The sequence below is a fragment of the Caretta caretta genome, chromosome 15, assembly GCF_965140235.1.
Source record: "Caretta caretta isolate rCarCar2 chromosome 15, rCarCar1.hap1, whole genome shotgun sequence".
Lineage (NCBI taxonomy): Eukaryota > Metazoa > Chordata > Testudines > Cheloniidae > Caretta > Caretta caretta.
The window spans coordinates 14,368,166-14,389,314 of NC_134220.1; the positions used below are offsets into that span (position 1 = coordinate 14,368,166).

The following is a 21,149-nucleotide window of genomic DNA, read 5'->3' on the forward strand; positions in this document are numbered from 1 at the left end:
TCCAGGGCCCTGGTTTAATTCATAAGAAACCAGCTGAGCATGGACACAGCTCACAGCCTAGACGTTTACTGGCCCTGCCTTTGGCGAGAGGGGCACCACACGCCCACACTCTGCTGGGCAGCAGACACCAGAGCGGCTCCCCTAAGGTCAGGGGGAGGGAATAGCCCAGCAATGGTGGGAGTCTCATGGCAGCTCTGTCCAGGGAGACAGCGCTGGGATTTACTGCTGAGAACAGCTGGGAAATACAGAGCACATGGCTGTCATTGCTGGCAATGCGTTAATTTCTAAAGGCAACTCAGGGGCTCTCTTCAGGAAAGTGCTGATCTCTGCTGTATACTGGATATTGATCCCAACATTGCCTTGTATTGGTGCTAACAGGGCTTGGAGCATTTTCCAGCATATGCCAGATGCAGAATCTTGGCTTCTAGAGAGGCCGCCAGGAACGCCTGCATCCGAACCAAGGCTGGGGTCCCAGCAGAGGATGGTGGTGATTGCTTTCATGGCACACGGATCTTGTGCACTATTTACTTGTTCCTCCAACATGTCCAGTGTGGAGACTTCACCAGCCTCTGGCATGGTTCAGCCAAAAGCGAACACACGACGTTTTGACACAGTGTCTTATGGAACTTCTGTGCCCAGTGACTCAGAGCGACCCCTCGCCCACGGACTATCTGCAGATCCTGATCAGGTAAGGCAGGATCATGTGTCATGGGATGTGGTAGCGTTTCACTGACGGGTGCAGGGAAGGCTGCATTGTCCAGATGAGAGAAGAGGACTACACGTGGTGTTGGTTTCCTATCCACACACAAACAGCTCCAACATGGCAGATCTGTTTCTTTGCTGACACTTCTTGGTGTGAAGCTAGGATAGTTTTGACACTGACTAGGTCTGTAGAGAGGCCAGTGCTCCCAGGGGTGTGGGCTACAGACACGTGCTTTGGAAACATGGGTATCGCCCACATGAGATTCCCTATTGGATACATTAAATACTGACAATAAATGGGCCTAATTCTTCGGTAGTAAAATTCCATACAAACCACTATAATTGCACCAGGGTTGAACATGGCTCAGCATGTTCACTATCAGCATCCCAAATAAATCTGCCAGCCTGTCCCTCCTACGGACCTATGAGGGCCAGCTGAAGATCCACAGACCGTGGGTGTGTTTGGGGAGCACAGGGGCAGTGGAACCCAGTGGAGTGGCAGCTGCTTAGCACACAGCCCCTTTACTTCTATCTAGGTTGGTTTATGACCTGTAGCACTGTTGTATCTGAGCATCTCACAGCCCAAAAGGAATTTATCCTTACAGCATCCCTGGTGAAATAGAGAAGTACTATCCCCATTTTACAGATGGGGAATTGAGGCACACAGATGATCTGACTTGTCCAAGGGCACAACATCAGTCTGTGGCAGAGCCAGGACTTGCATCCCGGTCTCCTGACTCCTGCTCCAGTGCCTTAAGGACAAGACCATCCTCTGCTCTCTTACATGGGCTGTGTGCTGGGACCAGGATTTGGCCCCACGTCAGCTCTCCCAAGGAATACTCCATTACTTCTCCTCCCAATGGATCTTCATTCAATCAATTGTACTTTGAGCTTCTCCAGAAATGATGAACCTTCATTCTCATGGAGAGCCAGCAGAAGTTTTCCAATGACTATTTTCCCCACACGTGCAGTGGTGGCGACCTCTCCCTGCCATTGTTCATGACTGGTTTTTGTACAGCCGTGTGTCACTGTGGGATGTCTTCGGTGGAGGAACCCAGCTGACCGTCCTTGGTAAGTCACTGAATTACTCACCGCCTTTCCTTCTCAATGCCAATACTGTCATGTTTCCATGATTTTTTCCTCCTTTTCTGCCTTAGTGCCAGGCTCGGGTCTCCTCTCTCTTTATGCACACACCTTCCCACAGGGTTGAGAACAATGTTTAACCCGTGGAGAGTCAGAATAGGGTGTACATGTCGCATGCTGGATTTTCTTATATTGTACCTGTGAACAGGGTTTTGAATTTGCCCATGAAACATGTCCAGATTCTGCTGTCAGGTCCCAATTTTGAAATAACTGGTATTAGCCTCTTCAGGGAAATATTTCCCAACCCCCAATTGTTTTTTATTTGCTTTGGTTTTACTGGACTAGACATTTCTTATTAGCACTCGGTTTTGACTCATATGTGAAAGAAACCAGGGGCCAGATTCTCAACCAAGGTCAAACAAAATAGTCCCATGGTCTTCAATAAACCTACACCAAAAATCATCCAAATCTCTTTAAGATGGGTGTACAATACCTTGAAACGTAATGTGATAGAGAAAATAATGTGTTTGTTGCAATCTAAAACCCGATTTGTCTGGTTAGCTTGAAGAAAATTCAAATTAGTGAGAGTTGGTCACAAAATATTATTAAAGTTTCCTTATAGGAAATTTTCAACAAAAATTTTAAAAAAATATTTTCATCTAAATTTTCAGCAGAAAATTTTGACTTTGGGGCAAAAACCCCAAACCCAAACACCAAAACGTTGTCACCGAACAATTACTGAAAAGCCGGGGAGGTGGGAGAAATCAGAGTTCAGGTGAAAATATTTGGTTTTGAGTTTTTGCTTTTCCAACAGTAAAAAAAGATGTTTTTTCGAGATCTGGAGAAACATTCTGCAAAAACTTCCATTTAGATAAAACCCCAATGTTTTAACTGACAAGAGATTTGGTGGGTAATTTTTAACACCCCTATTTGCAGTCTCCTTTCAGAACAAGTTCAGCGATTGATATTTTTACAGTATAAGAACAGATCCTCATGTGGTGTAAATCAGTGTAGCCCCCTTGGCACCAATGGAACGACACTAATTTACACTTACACGGAGTGAGTGCAATTGCACTGACTGACTTCTGACCCGGGGGATCGGTTCCATTGTTCCTTGGATGACTGTAGCTATCGTGGATTTCAGTTTGGAAATACCACTCAGACCTGATTTTCTGACTGTGCTGAAGGACACCCAACACCTTTGAAATATGGAGGGCTGCAGTTAAATGGGGGTGGGGTGGTTTGGAGCAGCCTGTGCGGGGTGCAGGAAAGAGGCTGCACTAATTGCCTCTCCGAAGCCTGGAGCACATTAACAAGGTTGCTGGCCAGCTTCCTTGAAGCTGCATTCTAGGGCTGCCAAGCTCAGAACTCAATGGAGAGGATGCTGGCTGGGCCAGCAGGCTTCAGGTACAGCAAAACCTTGAGGAGCAGATAGATCTCGGCTAGCCAGGGCTCAGTAAATCAGGGCTGCCTGTGCTAACTCAGACAACATTGTTTGTCACTTTGACCTGTGTAAAGCGTGAAATAACTACAGCCCGCAGGCTGCACTGAGCCTACTCGTGCCGAGTAGCACCTTGCTCTTCAAACAGGCCCACTGACGTCAGTGGGACCGACCCCTTGTGGAGTAGGGTGCTACCTGGAATGAGGAAGAGTTGCTCAGTTTGGTCCCAGGTGTCTGGATGTTACCACTCTGAGGAACTTTTAAACCCCTGGTGCACCCATTCCTAAACCAGTAGGTCCTTTATTGTGTCCATATCTTGCAATGTCCCTTTTCCTCTTGTCTTGGACCCTGATCCAGTAAAGCACTGAGACACATACTGACTCGAGTCCTTTGGTCCCATAAATGTTTCTGAAAACATTTTAGCAACAAGAGTATCCAGTATATGACACGGTGTGATAAAAAGCTATTTCCCAGCCAAGACTCATGCAGACAGATCTGACCCTTAGCTTAGAGACCTACAGAACGTGATGAACAATGGTAACTGCTCAATGAGATCATTGATTTATGTTGCAGAATTTTATATCCTGAAACTTTATCTGGGAAGATAGAATGACAGAGTGGTTCAAAAGAGCTCTCTCTAGGAAAGTGCTGTACTATATTACAGTAGTTTCTATGGAATGCTATCAATGTGTCTAGATCCCCTGTCCCATTCTTTGGCTCTTGTTGGTTGCTTTGTTATTACATTTTATAAGATTATTCCATACGGGAAAATGTGGGTTACCCCAGATTCCCTTCTGGGCACTGAAGCGGCTTCTGGTGCCCTAACCACACACATTAAACTCTAAGAAATAACCCCAAACAAATATCCAGAACATAGTCCAAAACCCTTAGAAAGCGGATTTTAGATTTCTAAAATGCAGCACAACGTAGAACGAATTGCAGATTTTCTTTGTGAACCACTCATGCTAGACATCCAATGCATATAGATCGCAACATACTTCTTTGCTCACTTTCATAACAATAATTTGTATCTTTAGTGCCAACACTGTACACCTTGCAGGCCCCAAGTTATTATTTGAAGTCAGTGGGAGTTATGGGTGCAGCAGGAATACAAGATAAAGCCTTCACGGATTAAAGTGACAAAAAGGATGAGTAAAGTAATATTATCCCCTTTTACAGGCATAGGGACAGTAACTAACTAGGCCAGGTTCACTAAGGAACCCTATGGCAGAGCAATGATTAGACCCCAAATCTCTTGATTCCCAGTCCTGTGCCTTAACCAGAAGAGCATCTTACATCTCAGATAATTACCCTGCCCATGGCACTTGTGAGAGTTTGGATTTGTTACACGGCAGAGATCTGGAACGTTGAACATTCTGCACTGCAGTCTCTGGATTTGGGTTTTCTAATACTGAATCTCTTTGTCTTGTAGGTCAGCCAAAGGCATCTCCTACCGTGCACCTCTTCCCTCCATCCTCGGAAGAGATCAAAACAAAGAGCAAAGCCACACTGGTGTGTCTGCTGGGCAGCTTTTACCCAGGCTCAGTCCAAGTCACTTGGAAAGCTGACGGCCAGCAGATCTCCACTGGAGTGGAGACGACCAAGCCATCCAAACAGAGTGACAACAAGTTCATGGCCAGCAGTTACCTGTCTCTGGATGCATCAAAGTGGAAGACTCATGAGACCTACACCTGCCAGGTGACACACGATGGGAAGAACTTCGAGAAGTCCCTGAAGAGCTCAGAGTGTTCTTAACCCTCTGACCCCCGGAGGGCTCGGCCGGTTCCCGTGTCAGTCTGTAGGGGGTTCCCCAAAGGAACCAGGATCTGTCTGTAGCATTCCCATAATGCTGATTTCCAGCAAAACTCCTTCCTGTTTAAGGTGGGAGATTTTACCAATCCATATGACACCTGTCTTTATTCCCACGTCCCCACTGCTCTCACCCCCTGCATTCCCTAGAACTGTCCTTCCTGCTTTAGTCTCTGATGCAGCCTTGTTAGGATATTAATAAAATCAGAAAAATTTGACTATTGCTGTGACTGTGAAGAGTTTAACTTCTTCTGTCCCCTTTTCTCCTGATGTATTAATTGCAATATTCACATAATCTTCCAATAAAATAAACTTACCTTTTATCAGCCAATATGGTTTTCTTTTTAGTAGGGATCTCGTTGGCTTTGGGGTTTCAGACAAGCTAAGGGAGAAGTAACGCTAAGTGACGTGTAATATCATGGAGATCAGGGGAGGGGGAGAGATGTCACAGAGGGATCATTACCCAAGCTGTGACTGTTCTCCCCTAACACGGGTCACTCTGGCTCTCAGCCAGCCTTCTGGGAGGGGTGACAATTGCTGCTGCACAAATCTCTCTGCAGAGCACACGTTGCGTTAGGGAATCACTGGGGGATCGTGAGCTGAATGAGAGCGTAATGCAAACCCCCGTGGCTCTGCAGCCAGCCCTGCTTGTGCTGGGATCCTGGCACCTCCCAACAGACCAGCAGGGCTAGGCTGGCTCAATGCTCAGCTGGGTCTCTAGCCCTGCAGAGACCAGTCTGCTCTGTGAGTTAGTATTGAGTCATCCTCTGCCCTCGCAGGGGGCAGATTCAACAAGCCTCATTGGAGTCAATGGGCTATTGGCTGAACAGGTCAGCACTTAGGGGAATAAGTGTCCAAATCTGGCCCATAGAGTGAGGGGGACCACACTGCTGCAGGCTGTTCCCTGGGATAGGCTGTAAACAGAGCTTCTGGCTACTTCTGATCTGTAGAGACACAGCCCCCCCTTTGGAAGAGTGGCCTTTAATATTCTGCCAGCACCAACCTGTATGACAGCTCCCTACGTACCCAACCTGCCCTCCCAGCAGGGGCAGCTGTACATGGAAATCTGCCTGAATTAAGCAAGTGCTGCTGGCCCCTGGGTGACACCTGCTGTGTTTCAGCCAGACATACTTATGTCCAGTATGACCAGCTGCATAAATGTGTAAAGTGCTTTGGGAGCCTTCAGATTCAAGATGCTTTTCAAGTGAAAGCAGAACATTGCTGACGCTCTGGATTCTCTGGTATCACTCAGGCCCATGTTACTTCTGGGGCGCTGCACAGTTTGAGCCCTGATGGGCCAGAGCAGACCGTTTGCATCCCTTAAAAAAACCATTAGTTGTGCTAGGGAATCGGTTTCATGTGAGACAGGATACTCTGTCTGAGGGGTGCTCTGGAGTCTGTCTCACCCTTCCCAGACAGCAGCATGCACCGTGTGTACAGCTGGGAACTCACATCACGGAGCGGGTTTATGATGGACCCCGGAGCCGTGCTGGGCCAGCCAGCCACAAGGGACCCTGATTCTCCTACAGTCCTGGGGCCAGGGAGGGAAAGGGATACATTTATGCCACGTATTTGTCAGATCCCATCAAGCTGCCCCCACTCACCATATGAGTGACACTGATGGATAGATGGATGGCCAGTCATGCACTGCCATCTCCTACAGAAGGGAATAAGGGGAAAGGGGAGCAGAGGGAGGCTGAACTACGGAGAAGTTTTAAACAATGAGGGTTTTTTAACCTTCACAAAGTATTTTTAACATCCCCAGACCGACTGACCCCCCCCTCCCCCCATCCCAACACACTCACAGGACTGTACATGGCAGGATAAGAGTCCCATATAGTGATTTGTGGGGCACCAAGAGTGTGCAGAGCACAGAGGGGACAAAGCAAGGGTGAGAGTGAAGGGATGGGACAGAGCGTGTCAGAGAGAGAGAGAGAGAGAGCGCGCATGTACCATAAATAGTTCGTTGCTAGACCCCATTGAAGTAGTGTTAAAAATCAGCACACACCATTGGCAAAAAAGCTCTGGAAAGAGATTAACTTCCTTTGCTCAAAGTTTATTAATTGGGCCTGTTCCCTTGCACATGGGAACTGCAATAGACTGATGAATGGACTGAAAAACTACATGAAGTATTTAGTGTATTTTCAAAAGTGACTAGCTCCATTAAAAGTCTAAAGTTCAACTGAAAGTCAATTCAAATTAGGTTCCTAAGGGCCAGATTTAAAAGGCAATGAAATGAATGGGCGTTTGGCAGCTAGCTGCTTTTGAAAATCCCACTACGCGCCTGCCTGTAACTATAGGTGCTTAAATACCTTTAACTCTCTGTCCCCAAGTGCTTACGTTGCTTCTGACAATGGGACTTGGGCACATTTGCCAGCGGCTCAGGCCTGCCCTCCACTACCCAGGGAATTCTCACAGCATCTGAGCCTCAACCACTGAAGTCACAGGAGCTTCTCCAGCAACTCCAGTAGGTGCCGGATCAAGTGTCAAACACAGCATGTGAGCCTTGGCTTCAACTAGGGCCCATTAATGAGGAAATTAGGCTGGTACCATTCACGCCCCTGGCCGTGCTGAGCTGACACACACCAGGCACTAAGGGGGGGTTCGTGTTTACAGTCAGAGGGAGGGTCCAGGGCCCTGGTTTAATTCATAAGAAACCAGCTGAGCATGGACACAGCTCACAGCCTAGACGTTTACTGGCCCTGCCTTTGGCGAGAGGGGCACCACACGCCCACACTCTGCTGGGCAGCAGACACCAGAGCGGCTCCCCTAAGGTCAGGGGGAGGGAATAGCCCAGCAATGGTGGGAGTCTCATGGCAGCTCCGTCCAGGGAGGCAGCGCTGGGATTTACTGCTGAGAACAGCTGGGAAATACAGAGCAAATGGCTGTCGTTGGGGGCACTGTGTTAATTTCTAAAGGCAACTAAGGGGCTCCCTTCAGGAAAGTGCTCATCTCTGCTGCACACTGGACATTGATCCCAACATTGCCTTGTATTGGTGCTAACAGGGCATGGAGAATTTTCCAGCATATGCCAGATGCAGAACCTTGGCTACCAGCTAGACCGCCAGGAACACCTGCATCCGATCGATGGCTGGGGTCCCAGCAGAGGATGGTGGTGATTGGTTTCATGGCCCACGGATCTTGTGCACTATTTACTTGTTCCTCGGACATGTCCGGTGTGGAGACTTCACCAGCCAAATGAGAGACGGAACAGGAGGGTGCAGTTTCTTCAGAGCAACCCCTGGCCCATGGACTATCTGGAGATCCTGATCAGGTAAGGCAGGATCATGTGTCATGGGATGGGGTAGCGTCTCACTGACGGGTGCAGGGAAGGCTGCACTGTCCACATGAGAGACGAGGACAACATGTGATGTTGGTCTCCTATCCACACTCATGCAGCCCCGGCATGGCAGATCTGTTTCTTTGCTGACGCTTGTTGGTGTGACGCTAGGATAGTTTTGACACTGACTAGGTCTGTAGAGAGGCCAGTGCTCCCAGGGTGTGAGCTACAGACACGTGCTTTAGAAACATGGGTAACGCCGACATAAAATACACTATTGGATACATTAAATACTGACAGCAAATGGGCCTAATTCTTCTCTAGTAGAATTCCCACAAGTCACTATAATTGTAGCAGGGTTGAATGTGGCTCAGCATGTTCACTCTCAGGATCCCAAATAAATTTGCCAGCCTCTCCCTCCTGGGGACCTATGAGGGGCAGCTGGCAATGGAAGGACCAACAGCTTAGCAGCCCCAATTCAAACACTCTCTGCGTCCCCTCCATCACCCACAGTGGTGCTAGATGGAGCTCCATCCACAGCAGCACACACAGGCATGCTGGACGTACCTGTAGATCCACAGACCGTGGGTGTGTTGGTGGAGCACAGGGACAGTGGAACCCAGTGCAGCAGCAGCTGCCTTGCACACAGTTCATTTGCTTCTATCTAGGCAGGTTTATGACCTGTATCACTGTCATACCTGAGCAGCTCACAGCCCTAAAGGAATTTATCCTTATACCACCCCTGTGAAATAGGGAAGTACTATCCCCATTTTACAGATGGGGAACTAAGGCAAGAGATGACGTGACTTGCCCTAGGGCACAAAGTCAGTCTGTGGCAGAACCAGGACTTGAACCCATCTTCTGACTCCCACTCCAGTGCCTTAAGTACAAGACCCTCCTCTGCTCTCTTACGTGGGCTGCATGCTGGGACCAGAATTTGGCCCCATGTCAGCTCTCCCAAGGAATACTCCATTGCTTCACCTCCCAATGGATCTTCATTCAATCAGTTGTACTATGAGCTTCTCCAGAAACGATGAACCTTCGCCCTCAAGGAAATCCCAGTTGTCGTCCCGTGTCTATTTTCTCCACACGTGCAGCGGTGGCAACCTCTCCCTGCCATTGAACATGACTGGTTTTTGTACAGCCTTGTGTCACTGTGGATTGTCTTCGGTGGAGGAACCCAGCTGACCGTCCTTGGTAAGTCACTGAATTACTCACCGCCTTTCCTTCTCAATGCCAATACTGTCATATTTCGATGATTTTTTTCCTCCTTTTCTCTCTTAGAGCCAGCATTGGGTCTCCTCTCTCTTTATGCACAGACTTTTCCACAGGATTGAGAACAAATGTTCAATCTGTGGATAGTCAGAACAAGGTTTAGATGTCCCATGCTGGATTTTTCTTATCTTTTCCCAATGAACAGATTTCTGAATTTGCCCATGAAACCTACCCAGATTTTGCTGCTGGGTCCCAATTTTTAAATAACTGGTGTTAGCATCTTAAAAGAAAACATTTTAAAAGAAAATGTTTTTTGTTTTAATGGACTAGACATTCCTTATTCACACTGGGTGTTCCCAAAATGAGAAAGAAACCAAGGGCCAAATTCTCAGCCAGGGTAAAACGACATAGTGCCTTTACTTTCAATAGATCTCCACCAAAATGCACCGAAGCCTCCTTAAAATAGATGTACAATCCCTTGAAATGTAATGTGAGAAAGGACATATTATTTTCATGTCATTTGAAATCTGACCTTCTGGAGTAGTTTGAAGACTTTTCATTTTGGCAAGAGTTAGTCACAAAATGGGGTTTCAATTTCTGGAAAATTTCAACAAAAATGAAAACTGTTATTTTTGTCTAAACTCTCAGCAGAAAATTGACTTTTTAGGAAAAAAATTTAAAAAACAAACACTATCTTTTCAGTAATTATTGGGTGAAAAAGAAAACCCCCAGATATTTACAGAAACCTTTTGGTTCTGAGTTTTTGTGTTTCCAACAAGAAATTTTTTGACCTCAGACACATTCTGTAAAAATTTCCATTGAGATGAAAACCCAGTTTTTCACTGACAAGAGATTTGATGGGTCATTTTTGACAGCCCTAGTTGTAGAATTGCTAATTTCGAGCGAGATATGAGATCAATGTAATTTTACAGATATAAGAACGAATCCTGATAGAGTTTAAATGAACACAGTCCCCTTGACAACAATGGAACTACACTGATTTACACTTACACTGAGTGAGTGTAATTGCACTGACTGACTTAATCCTGACCTGGAGGGTCGGTTCCATTGTTCCTTGGATGGCTGTAGCTATCATGGACTTCAGTCTGGAAATACCCTCAGACCTGTTTTTCTGCAGGTGCTGAGGGACACCCAACACCTTTGAAATATGGAGGGCTACAGATAAATGGGGTGGGCTTGGAGCAGCCTGAGGGGGGAGAGGGCTTGAAAGAGGCTGCACTAACTACCTCTCTCAAGCCTTTAGCACATTAACGAGGTTGCTGGCCAGTCTGGACGGCTTCCTAGAAGCTGCATTCTCGGGCTGCCAAGCTCAGAGCTCAATGATCAGGATGCTGGCTGGGCCAGCAGGCTTCAGGTACAGCAAAACCTTGAGGAGCAGATAGATCTCGGCTAGCCAGGGCTCAGTAAATCAGGGCTGCCTGTGCTAATTCAGACAACATTGTTTGTCTCTTTGACCTGTGTAAAGTGTGAAATAACTACAGCCCACAGGCTGCACTGAGCCTACTCGTGCTGAGTAGCACCTTGCTCTTCAAACAGGCCCACTGACGTCAGTGGGACCGACCCCTTGTGGAGTAGGGTGCTACCTGGAATGAGGCTCAGTTTGGCCCCAGTTAGAAGGCAGGTGCCTTTTACTAGGGGGTTGAAAATTCCGCAAACTTGTGTGTCCCGTCCTAAGCCAGGAGGTCCCTTATTGTCTCCATAGCTCCATGCAGTAACATAGCACAACATCGTGCAAGGGGGCAGGGGACTCTACTCTGTACCCACCCTGACATCAACCAATACTGTGATATTTTGCATTGTCCCTTTTGCTCGTCTTGAACCCTGATCCAGCAAGGCACTTAGACACATACTGGCTCGAGTCCTTTGGCTGCGATTGGTCCTGTACAGGAGTCTGTACATTACAAGCTTCTGAAAACATTTCAGCAACAAGCCAGCTTGGTAACAAGGCTGCTGTTCAGCAGCCGCCATATCACAGGAGGAGTTAGGAGGTTATTTCCCATTGAGGTCTTATTCAAAAGTGCGGTCCCTTAGTAGAAAGGCCTGCAGAGTGTGACAGACAAAGATAACTGCTTAATAGGTTTATTGACCCATCTTACAGAATTTAAGATATAGACTTTATTCCTACCATAGAATGGTTAAAAAAAAAATCTTTCTTTTAGAACTCCATAGAATTTTATGGTACTTTATATGAAACACTCTTAAACTTGTCTAGCTCTCTGCCCCATTCTTTGGATCATGTTGCTTGCTTTGTAATTACATTTTATAGGATTATTTCATAAGGGACAATGTGCGTTACCCCGGATTGCTCTCTGAGCACTGAAGTGGCTTCCAATGCCCTAACCACACACATTAAACTCGAAGTAAAGCTTAGACCTTAACAAATATCCTTAAACTAGTAAGTACAACATCATCCAAAATCTTCAGAGAGCTGCTTTTAGATTTCTAAAATGCAGCACAATGCAGAATCAGCTGCAGCATTCCTTTGTGAAAGGCTCTTGCGAGAAGTCCAGTGCATACAGATTGCAATGCAATTCTCTACTCCCTTTAACACCAATTTATTTTTCTTCCCTTTAGCACCAACACTGTACCCCTTGCAGGCCCCAAGTTGTTATCTGAAGTCAGTAGGAGATACCTGTGCAGGAGGAATATGGGATCAAGACTTCAGTGATTCAAGGGACAAAAAGAATGAGTAAAGTGATATCCCATTTTACAGGCATAGGGACAGTTACTAACTAGGCCAGGTTCACTAAGGAAGCACGTGACAGACCAAGGATTGGGTCCCTGATTCCTAGTCCTGTGCCTTAACCAGAAGAGCATCTTACATCTCAGATAATTACTCTGCCCACGGCACTTCTGAAAAGTTGGATTTCTTACACGGCAGAGATCTGGAACGTTGAACATTCTGCACTGGCAGTCTCTGGATTTGGGTTTTCTAACACTGAATCTCTTTGTCTTGTAGGTCAGCCAAAGGCATCTCCTACCGTGCACCTCTTCCCTCCATCCTCGGAAGAGATCAAAACAAAGAGCAAAGCCACACTGGTGTGTCTGCTGGGCAGCTTCTACCCAGGCTCAGTCCAAGTCACTTGGAAAGCTGACGGCCAGCAGATCTCCACTGGAGTGGAGACGACCAAGCCATCCAAACAGAGTGACAACAAGTTCATGGCCAGCAGTTACCTGTCTCTGGATGCATCAAAGTGGAAGACTCATGAGACCTACACCTGCCAGGTGACACACGATGGGAAGAACTTCGAGAAGTCCCTGAAGAGCTCAGAGTGTTCTTAACCCTCTGACCCCCGGAGGGCTTGGCCGGTTCCCGTGTCAGTCTGTAGGGGGTTCCCCAAGGGAGCCAGGATCTCTCTGTAGCATTCCCATAATGCCGATTTCCAGCAAATCTGCTTCCTCTTTTAGGTGGGGGATTTTACCAATCCATATGACATCTGTCTTTATTCCCATGTCCCCACTGCTCTCACCCCCTGCATTCCCTGGAAATGTCCTTCCTGCTTTAGTCTCTGATGCAGCCTTGTTACGATATTAATAAAATTGGAAAAAATTGACTATTGCTGTATCTGTGAAGAGTTTAACTTCTTCTGTCCCTTTTACATCTTGTGTATTAATTGCAATATTCACATAATCTTCCAATAAAATAAACTTACCTTTTATCAGCCAATATGGTTTTCTTTTTAGTAGGGATCTCATTGGCTTTGGGGTTTCAGACAAGCTAAGGGAGAAGTAATGCTTAGTGACATGTAATATCATGGAGATCAGAGGAGGGGGAGAGATGTCACAGAGGAATCATTACCCAAGCTGTGACAGTTCTCCCCTAACACTGGTCACTCTGGCTCTCAGCCAGCCTTCTGGGAGGTGTGACAATTGCTGCTGCACAAATCTCTCTCCAGAGCACACGCTGTGTTAGGGAATCACTGGGGGGATCGTGAGCTGCATGAGAGCTTAATGCAACCCCCGTGGCTCTGCAGCCAGCCCTGCTTGTGCTGGGACCCTGGCACCTCCCAACAGACCAGCAGGGCTAGGCTGGCTCAATGCTCAGCTGGGTCACTCGCCTTGCAAAGAGCAGTCCGCTCTGTGAGTTAGTATTGAGTCATCCTCTGCCCTCTCATGGGGCAGACTCCAGCTCCCGTCTTCTCCCTGAGCATTAGTCATTCTTCAAGAAGCCTCATTGGAATCATTGGGGCTATTGGCTGAACAAGTCAACACTCAGGGGAACAAGCGTCCAAATCTGGCCCATAGAGTGAGGGGCATGACAGTCCTGCAGACTGTTCTCTCGGATAGGCTGCAAACAGAGCTCCTGGCTACTTCTGGTCAGTAGAGACACAAACCCCTCTTTGGAAGAGTGGCCTTCAATATCCTGCCAACACCAACCTGGCCGACAGCTCTCTACCCACCCAACCGGCCCTCCCTTCAGGGGCAGCTGTACATGGAAATCTGCCTGAAAGAAACTCGTCCTGTTGGCCCCTGGGTGACACCTGCTGTGTTTCAGCCGGAGAGGAAGGGGGGCACCCTCATGCCCAGTGTGGCCAGCTGTGTAAGCGTGTGAAGTGCTTTCGGAGCCTTCAGAGTCAAGCTATTCCATTTGAAAAGCCTCATTATTTAGAACTAAATCAGAACATTCCTGATGATCTGGATTCTCTGGGTGCACAACACTGTGGCCCTTAGTACGTTTTGTGTGTTGCACAGTTTGGGCCTTGAGGGGCCAAAGCAGTCAGTTTGTGATCCATTAAAACTCATAAATGGAGCTGGGGGTCCGGGGATCAGTTTCATGTTGCATGTGAGACTGGATACTCTGAGGAGCACCCTGGAGACTGTCCCACCCTTCCCAGACAGCAGCATGCACCCTGTGTACAGCTGGGAACTTGCCTCACGGAGAGCGGTTGTCATGCACTTCCACCTCCTCCAGAAACGAATAAGGGGGAAGGGGAGCTGAGGGAGGCTGCACTATGGATGAGTTTTAAAGAATGATGGTTTTATGAATAAGTATTTTTAACATCCCCACACCGATTTGTCCTACCATCCCAACACCCTCACACACACACGTCTGTACTTGGGGGGCTTAAGATATTCAGATGATGATTTGTAGAGTACCAAGAGAGTGCAGAGCACAGAGCAGACAATGGCTCTCAGAAGTTTTCAGGCCCCTACAATGCAAGTCGGAGAGTGAAAGGATCAGAGAGAGAGAGGGAGAGAGAGAGCGCGCGCATGTGCCAATCAGTGCACTACTAGAACCCAGAGCGTGCGACGATTTTAACACTACTTCATTGACAAAAGGGCTCTGGAAAGCGATTAACTTCCTTTGCTCAATGTTTAGTAATTGATCCTGTTCCCTTGCACACGTGAACAGCAATAGACTGATGAATGGACTGAAAAACTGCATGAAGTATTTAGGGTTTTTCAAAAGTGACTCACTCCATTAAAAGTCTAAGTTCAACTTAAAGTCAATAGGACTTAGGTTCCTAAGGGCCAGATTTAAACGGCAATGAAATGAATGGGGGTTTGGCAGCTAGCTGCTTTTGAAAATCCCACTAGGCGCCTGCCTGTAACTATAGGTGCTTAAATACCTTTAACTTTCTGTCCCCTAGTGCTTATGTCGCTTCTGACAATGGGACTTGGGCACATTTGCTGGCGGCTCAGGCCTGCCCTCCACTACCCAGGGAATTCTCCCAGGGTCTGAGCCTGAGCCACTGAAGTCACAGGAGCTTCCCCACCAACTCCAGTAGGTGCCGGATCAAGTGTCAAACACAGCACGTGAACCTCCTTGGCTTCAACTAGGGCCCATTAATGAGGAAATTAGGCTGGTACCATTCACGCCCCTGGCCGTGCTGAGCTGACACACACCAGGCACTAAGGGGGGGTTGTATTTACAGTCAGAGGGAGGGTCCAGGGCCCTGGTTTAACTCATAAGAAACCAGCTGAGCATGGACACAGCTCACAGCCTAGACGTTTACTGGCCCTGCCTTTGGCGAGAGGGGCACCACACGCCCACACTCTGCTGGGCAGCAGACACCAGAGCGGCTCCCCTAAGGTCAGGGGGAGGGAATAGCCCAGCAATGGTGGGAGTCTCATGGCAGCTCTGTCCAGGGAAACAGCGCTGGGATTTACTGCTGAGAACAGCTGGGAAATACAGAGCACATGGCTGTCGTTGGGGACACTCTGTTAATTTCTCAAGGCAAATGGGGGGCTCCCTTCAGGGAAGCACTCATCTCTGCTGCACACTGGACACTGATCCCAACATTGCCTTGTATTGGTACTAACAGGGTTGCAGCAGAGGATGGTGGTGATTGGTTTCACGGCACATGGATCTTGAGCATTATTTACTTGGTCCTTGGACACGTCCAGTGTGGAGACTTCACCAGCCAAATACAAGACAGAACATGATGATGCAGCTTCTTCAGAGCGACCCCTGGCCCTATGGACTATCTGATCAGGTAAGGCAGGATGTGGTAGCTTCTTACTGATAGGTGCAGGGAAGGCTGCACTATCCAGATGAGACGAGGACAGCACATGGTGTTGGTTTCCTATCCACACACGTGCAGCCCCAGCATGGCAGATCTGTTTCTTTGCAGACACTTGTTGGTGTGGTGTTAGGAGAGTTTTTACACTATGTCTTTAGAGAGGCCAGTGCTCCCAGGGGTGTGGGTTACAGACACGTGTTTTAGAAACAGGGTATATCCAACATGAGCATCTCACAGTCATAAAAGAATTTATCCTTACAGCACCCCTGTGAAATAGGGAAGTACTATCCCCATTTTATAGATAGGATATTGAGGCACAGAGATTATGTGGCTTGCCCAAGGGCACAACATCAGTCTGTGGCAGAGCCAGGACTTGAACCCCTGTCTCCCGATTCCCACTCCAGTGGCTTAACAACAAGACAATCTTCTGCTCTCTTATGTGGTGCGCATGCGTGGACCAGGATTTGGCCCCATGTCAGCTCTCCCAAGGAATACTCCAGTGCTTCACCTCCCAATGGATCTTCATTCAATCAATCAATTGTACTATGAGCTTCTCCAGAAAGGATGAACATTCCCGCTCATGGAGGGCCATCAGAAGTTGTTCCATGGCCATTTTCTCCACAAGTGCAGTGGTGGAGACCTTTCCTTGCCATTGAACATGACTGGTTTTTGTACAGCCGTGTGTCACTGTGGTATGTCTTCGGTGGAGGGACCCAGCTGACCGTCCTTGGTAAGTCACTGAATTACACTCCAACTTTCCTTCTCAATGCCAAGACTGCAATGTTTCCATGATTTTTTCCTCCTTTTCTGCCTTTGATCCAGGCTTGGGTCTCCTCTTACTATACACTCAGACCTTCATACGGTGTTGAGAACAATATTTAGCCCGTCCGGACTCAGAACAGGGTGTAGATGTCCCATGCTGGATGGTTTTTTTATCTTTTCCCAATGAACAGGTTTCTGAATTTGCCCATGAAACCTACCCAGATTTTGCTGTTGGGTCCCAATTTTTAAATAACTGGTGTTAGCATCTAAAAGAAAATATTTTCTACCTTGTTTTTGGTTTTCATGGACTAGACATTTCTTACTTATTCGCACTGGGTTTTTCCAATATGTGAAAGAAACCAAGGGCCAGATTCTCAGCCAGCTAAAACAACATAGTCCCTTTGTTTTCAATAGATGTCCACCAAAACGCATCTAAACCTTCTTAAAATAGTTGTACAACCCCTTGAAATCTAATCTGATCTAAAAATAATTTGTCCTTTGTGATTTGAAATCTGATCTTCTGGAGTAGTTTGAAGACTATTCATTTTGGTAAGAGTTAGTCACTAAATGGGTTTCATTTTCTGGAAAATTTCAACAAAAATTAAAAATGTTATTTTTGTCAAAATTCTCAGCAGAAAATAGATTTTTGGCAAAAAAAATCAAAAATGAAACATTTTCACAAAATAATTACTGAAAACAGGGGAAAAAATCCCCAGATATCTGCAGAAACTTGAGTTTCCAACCAGAAATTCCTTCGACATGAGACACTTTCCGTCAAAACGTCCGTTGAGATAAAACCCCAATTGTTAACTGACAGGAGATAGAGTGAGTCATTTTTGACCAGCCCTTTTTGTAGAATTGCTAATTGAGAACGAGTTAAGAGATTGATGTAATCTTAAAAATATAAGAGCAAATGCTCATGTGGTGTAAATCAGTGTAGCCCCCTTGGCAGTAATGGAACTACACGGATTTACACTTACACTGAGCGAGTGTAACTGCACTGAGTGACTTACTCATGACCCGGAGGATCAGTTCCACTGTCCCTTGGACGACTGTAGCTATCGTGGATTTCAGTTTGGGAATACCACTCAGACCTGATTTTCTGACAGTGCTGAGGGACACCTTTGAAATATGGAGAGTTACAGATAAATGGGGTGAGGTTGGACCAGACTGCGCGGGGAGAGGGCTTGAAAGAGACTGCACTAATTGCCTCTCTCAAGCCTGGAGCACACTAACAAGGTTGCTGGCCAGTCTGGAAAGGCTGGACGCCTTCCTAGACTGGTATTCTAGGGCTGCCAGCGGACTTTACATAGGCTTTGGCTACACTGCCAATTGAAAGACAAAACTTGTGGCGTTCATGGGTGCCTTTTACTAGGGGGTTAAAAATGCCACAAACTTCTGTGTCCATTCCTAAGCCAGGAGGTCCCTTATTGTCTCCATAGCTCCATGCAGTAACATAGCACAACATCGTGCAAGGGGGCAGGGGACTCTACTCTGTACCCACCCTGACATCAACCAATACTGTGATATTTTGCAATGTCCCTTTTGCTTGTCTTGGCCCCGCATCCAGCAAGGCACTTAGACACATACTGGCTCCAGTCCTTTGGCTGGGATTCCTCCCATACAGGAGTCTGTACATTACGAGCTTCTGAAAATGGTTCAGCAACAAGCCAACTTGGTAACGAGGCTATTCAGCAGCCGGCATATCACAGGAGGAGTTAAGGAGATTATTTCCCGTTGAGGTCTTTTTCAAACGTACGTTCCCTTAGTAGAAAGGCCTGCAGAATGTGACAGACGATGATAACTGCTGAACAGCTTTATTGACCCAACTTGCAGAATTTAATATATAGAGACTTTCTTCCTGCTATAGAATACCATAGAATAGTTAAAAAAAGAAAAAAAGTCTCTTACTTGAACTCCATAGAATTTTACGGTACATTATATGAAACACTCTGAAATGTGTCGAGACCCCATATCCCATCCTTTGGATCATTCTGGTTGCTTTGTTATTACGTTTTATAGGTTTGTTCCACAAGGAAAAATGTGGGTTACCCTGGATTCCTCTCTGGGCACTGAAGTGGCTTCTGATGCCCTAACCACACACATTAAACTCGAAGCGAAGCTTAGACCCTAAGAAATAACGCCGAATAAATAACCAGAACATAGTACAAAATCCTTAGAAAGCTGCTTTTAGATTTCTAAAATGCAGCACAATGCAGAATCAGCTGCAGCATTCCTTTGTGAAAGGCTCTTGCGAGAAGTCCAGTGCATACAGATTGCAATGCAATTCTCTACTCCCTTTCACACCAATTGATTTTTCTTCCCTTTAGCACCAACACTGTACCTCTTGCAGGCCCCAAGTTGTTATTTGAAGTCAATAGGAGATACCTGTGCAGGAGGAATATGGGATCAAGCCTTCAGTGATTCAAGGGACAAAAAGAATGAGTAAAGTGATATCCCCTTTTACAGGCATAGTGGCAGTTACTAACTAGGCCAGGTTCACTAAGGAAGCACATGAGAGACCAAGGATTGGGTCCCTGATTCCTAGTCCTGTGCCTTAACCAGAAAAACATCTTACATCTCAGATCATTACCCTGCCCACGGCACTTCTGAAAAGTTGGATTTGTTACAAGGCAGAGATCTGGAATGTCGAACATTCTGCACTGGCAATCTCTGGATTTGGGTTTTCTAACACTGAATCTCCTTGTCTTGTAGGTCAGCCAAAGGCATCTCCTACCATGCACCTCTTCCCTCCATCCTCGGAAGAGATCAAAACAAAGAGCAAAGCCACACTGGTGTGTCTGCTGGGCAGCTTTTACCCAGGCTCAGTCCAAGTCACCTGGAAAGCTGACGGCCAGCAGATCTCCACTGGAGTGGAGACGACCAAGCCATCCAAACAGAGTGACAACAAGTTCATGGCCAGCAGTTACCTGTCTCTGGATGCATCAAAGTGGAAGACTCATGAGACCTACACCTGCCAGGTGACACACGATGGGAAGAACTTCGAGAAGTCCCTGAAGAGCTCAGAGTGTTCTTAACCCTCTGCCCACAGGGGGCTCAGCTGGTTCCCGAGTCAGTCTGTAGGGGGTTCCCCAAGGGAACCAGGATCTGTCTGTAGCATTCCCATAATCCTGATTTCCAGCAAAACTCCTTCCTGTTTAAGATGGGAGATTTTACCAATCCATATGACACCTGTCTTTATTCCCACGTCCCCACTGCTCTCACCCCCTGCATTCCCTGGAAATGTCCTTCCTGCTTTAGTCTCTGATGCAGCCTTGTTAGGATATTAATAAAATCAGAAAAATTTGACTATCGCTGTGACTCTGAAGGGTTTAACTTCTTCTGTCCCCTTTTCTCCTGATGTATTAATTGCAATATTCACATAATCTTCCAATAAAATAAACTTACCTTTTATCAGCCAATATGGTTTTCTTTTTTGTAGAGATCTCGTTGGCTTTGGGGTTTCAGACAAGCTAAGGGAGAAGTAACGCTGAGTGACGTGTAATATCATGGAGATCAGGGGAGGGGGAGAGATGTCACAGAGGGATCATTACCCAAGCTGTGACTGTTCTCCCCTAACACTGGTCACTCTGGCTCTCAGCCAGCCTTCTGGGAGGGGTGACAATTGCTGCTGCACAAATCTCTCTGCAGAGCACACGTTGTGTTAGGGAATCACTGGGGATCGTGGGCTGCATGAGAGCGTAATGCAAACCCCCGTGGCTCTGCAGCCAGCCCTGCTTGTGCTGGGATCCTGGCAGCTCCCAACAGACCAGCAGGGCTAGGCTGGCTCAATGCTCAGCTGGGTCACTAGCCCTGCAGAGAGCAGGCTGCTCTGTGAGTTAGTACTGAGTCACCCTCTGCCCTCGCAGGGGGCAGATTCCGGCTCCCGTTTTCTCCCTTTAGTCATTCTTCAAGAAGCCTCATTAGAGTCAGTCAATGGGTTATTGGCTGAACAGCTCAGGACTCAGGGGAACAAGCGTCCAAATCTGGCCCATAGAGTGAGGGGCACGACACTGCTGCAGGCTGGTCCCTGGGTTAGGCTGTAAACAGAGCTCCTGGCTACTTCTGGTCAGTAGAGACACAAAGGACCTCTTTGGAAGAGTTCCATTGGGCAGGATATTAAATACCAACTTGGGGGACAGCTCCGTACGCACCCAACCTGCCCTCCCAGCAGGGGCAGCTGCACATGGAAATCTGCCTGAATTAAACAAGTGCTGCTGGCCACTGAGACACACCTGCTGTGTTTCAGCCAGAGGGGAAGGCAGTGACCTTTATGTGCAGTTTGACCAACTGTGTAAATGAGTAAAGTGCTTTGGGAGTCTTCAGATTCAAGATGCTTTTCAAATGAAATCAAAACATTACTGATGATCTG

General features: G+C 47.1%; 3 gene segments (V, D, J or C); all 3 read left to right on the forward strand.

Moving 5' to 3' along the window:
* Positions 1-541: 541 nt before the first annotated feature.
* Positions 542-5,358, forward strand: LOC142069366 (immunoglobulin lambda constant 1-like). The segment is given in 3 exon segments: positions 542-688; positions 1,674-1,773; positions 4,659-5,358. Coding segments are annotated over 3 exon segments (570 nt in total).
* Positions 5,359-8,283: 2,925 nt separating this feature from the next.
* On the forward strand, positions 8,284-13,213 carry LOC125623057 (immunoglobulin lambda constant 1-like). The segment is given in 3 exon segments: positions 8,284-8,309; positions 9,460-9,512; positions 12,511-13,213. Coding segments are annotated over 3 exon segments (402 nt in total).
* A 2,617-nt stretch (positions 13,214-15,830) lies between these two features.
* Positions 15,831-20,199, forward strand: LOC142069342 (immunoglobulin lambda constant 1-like). The segment is given in 3 exon segments: positions 15,831-15,988; positions 16,420-16,745; positions 19,493-20,199. Coding segments are annotated over 2 exon segments (489 nt in total).
* Positions 20,200-21,149: the final 950 nt, after the last annotated feature.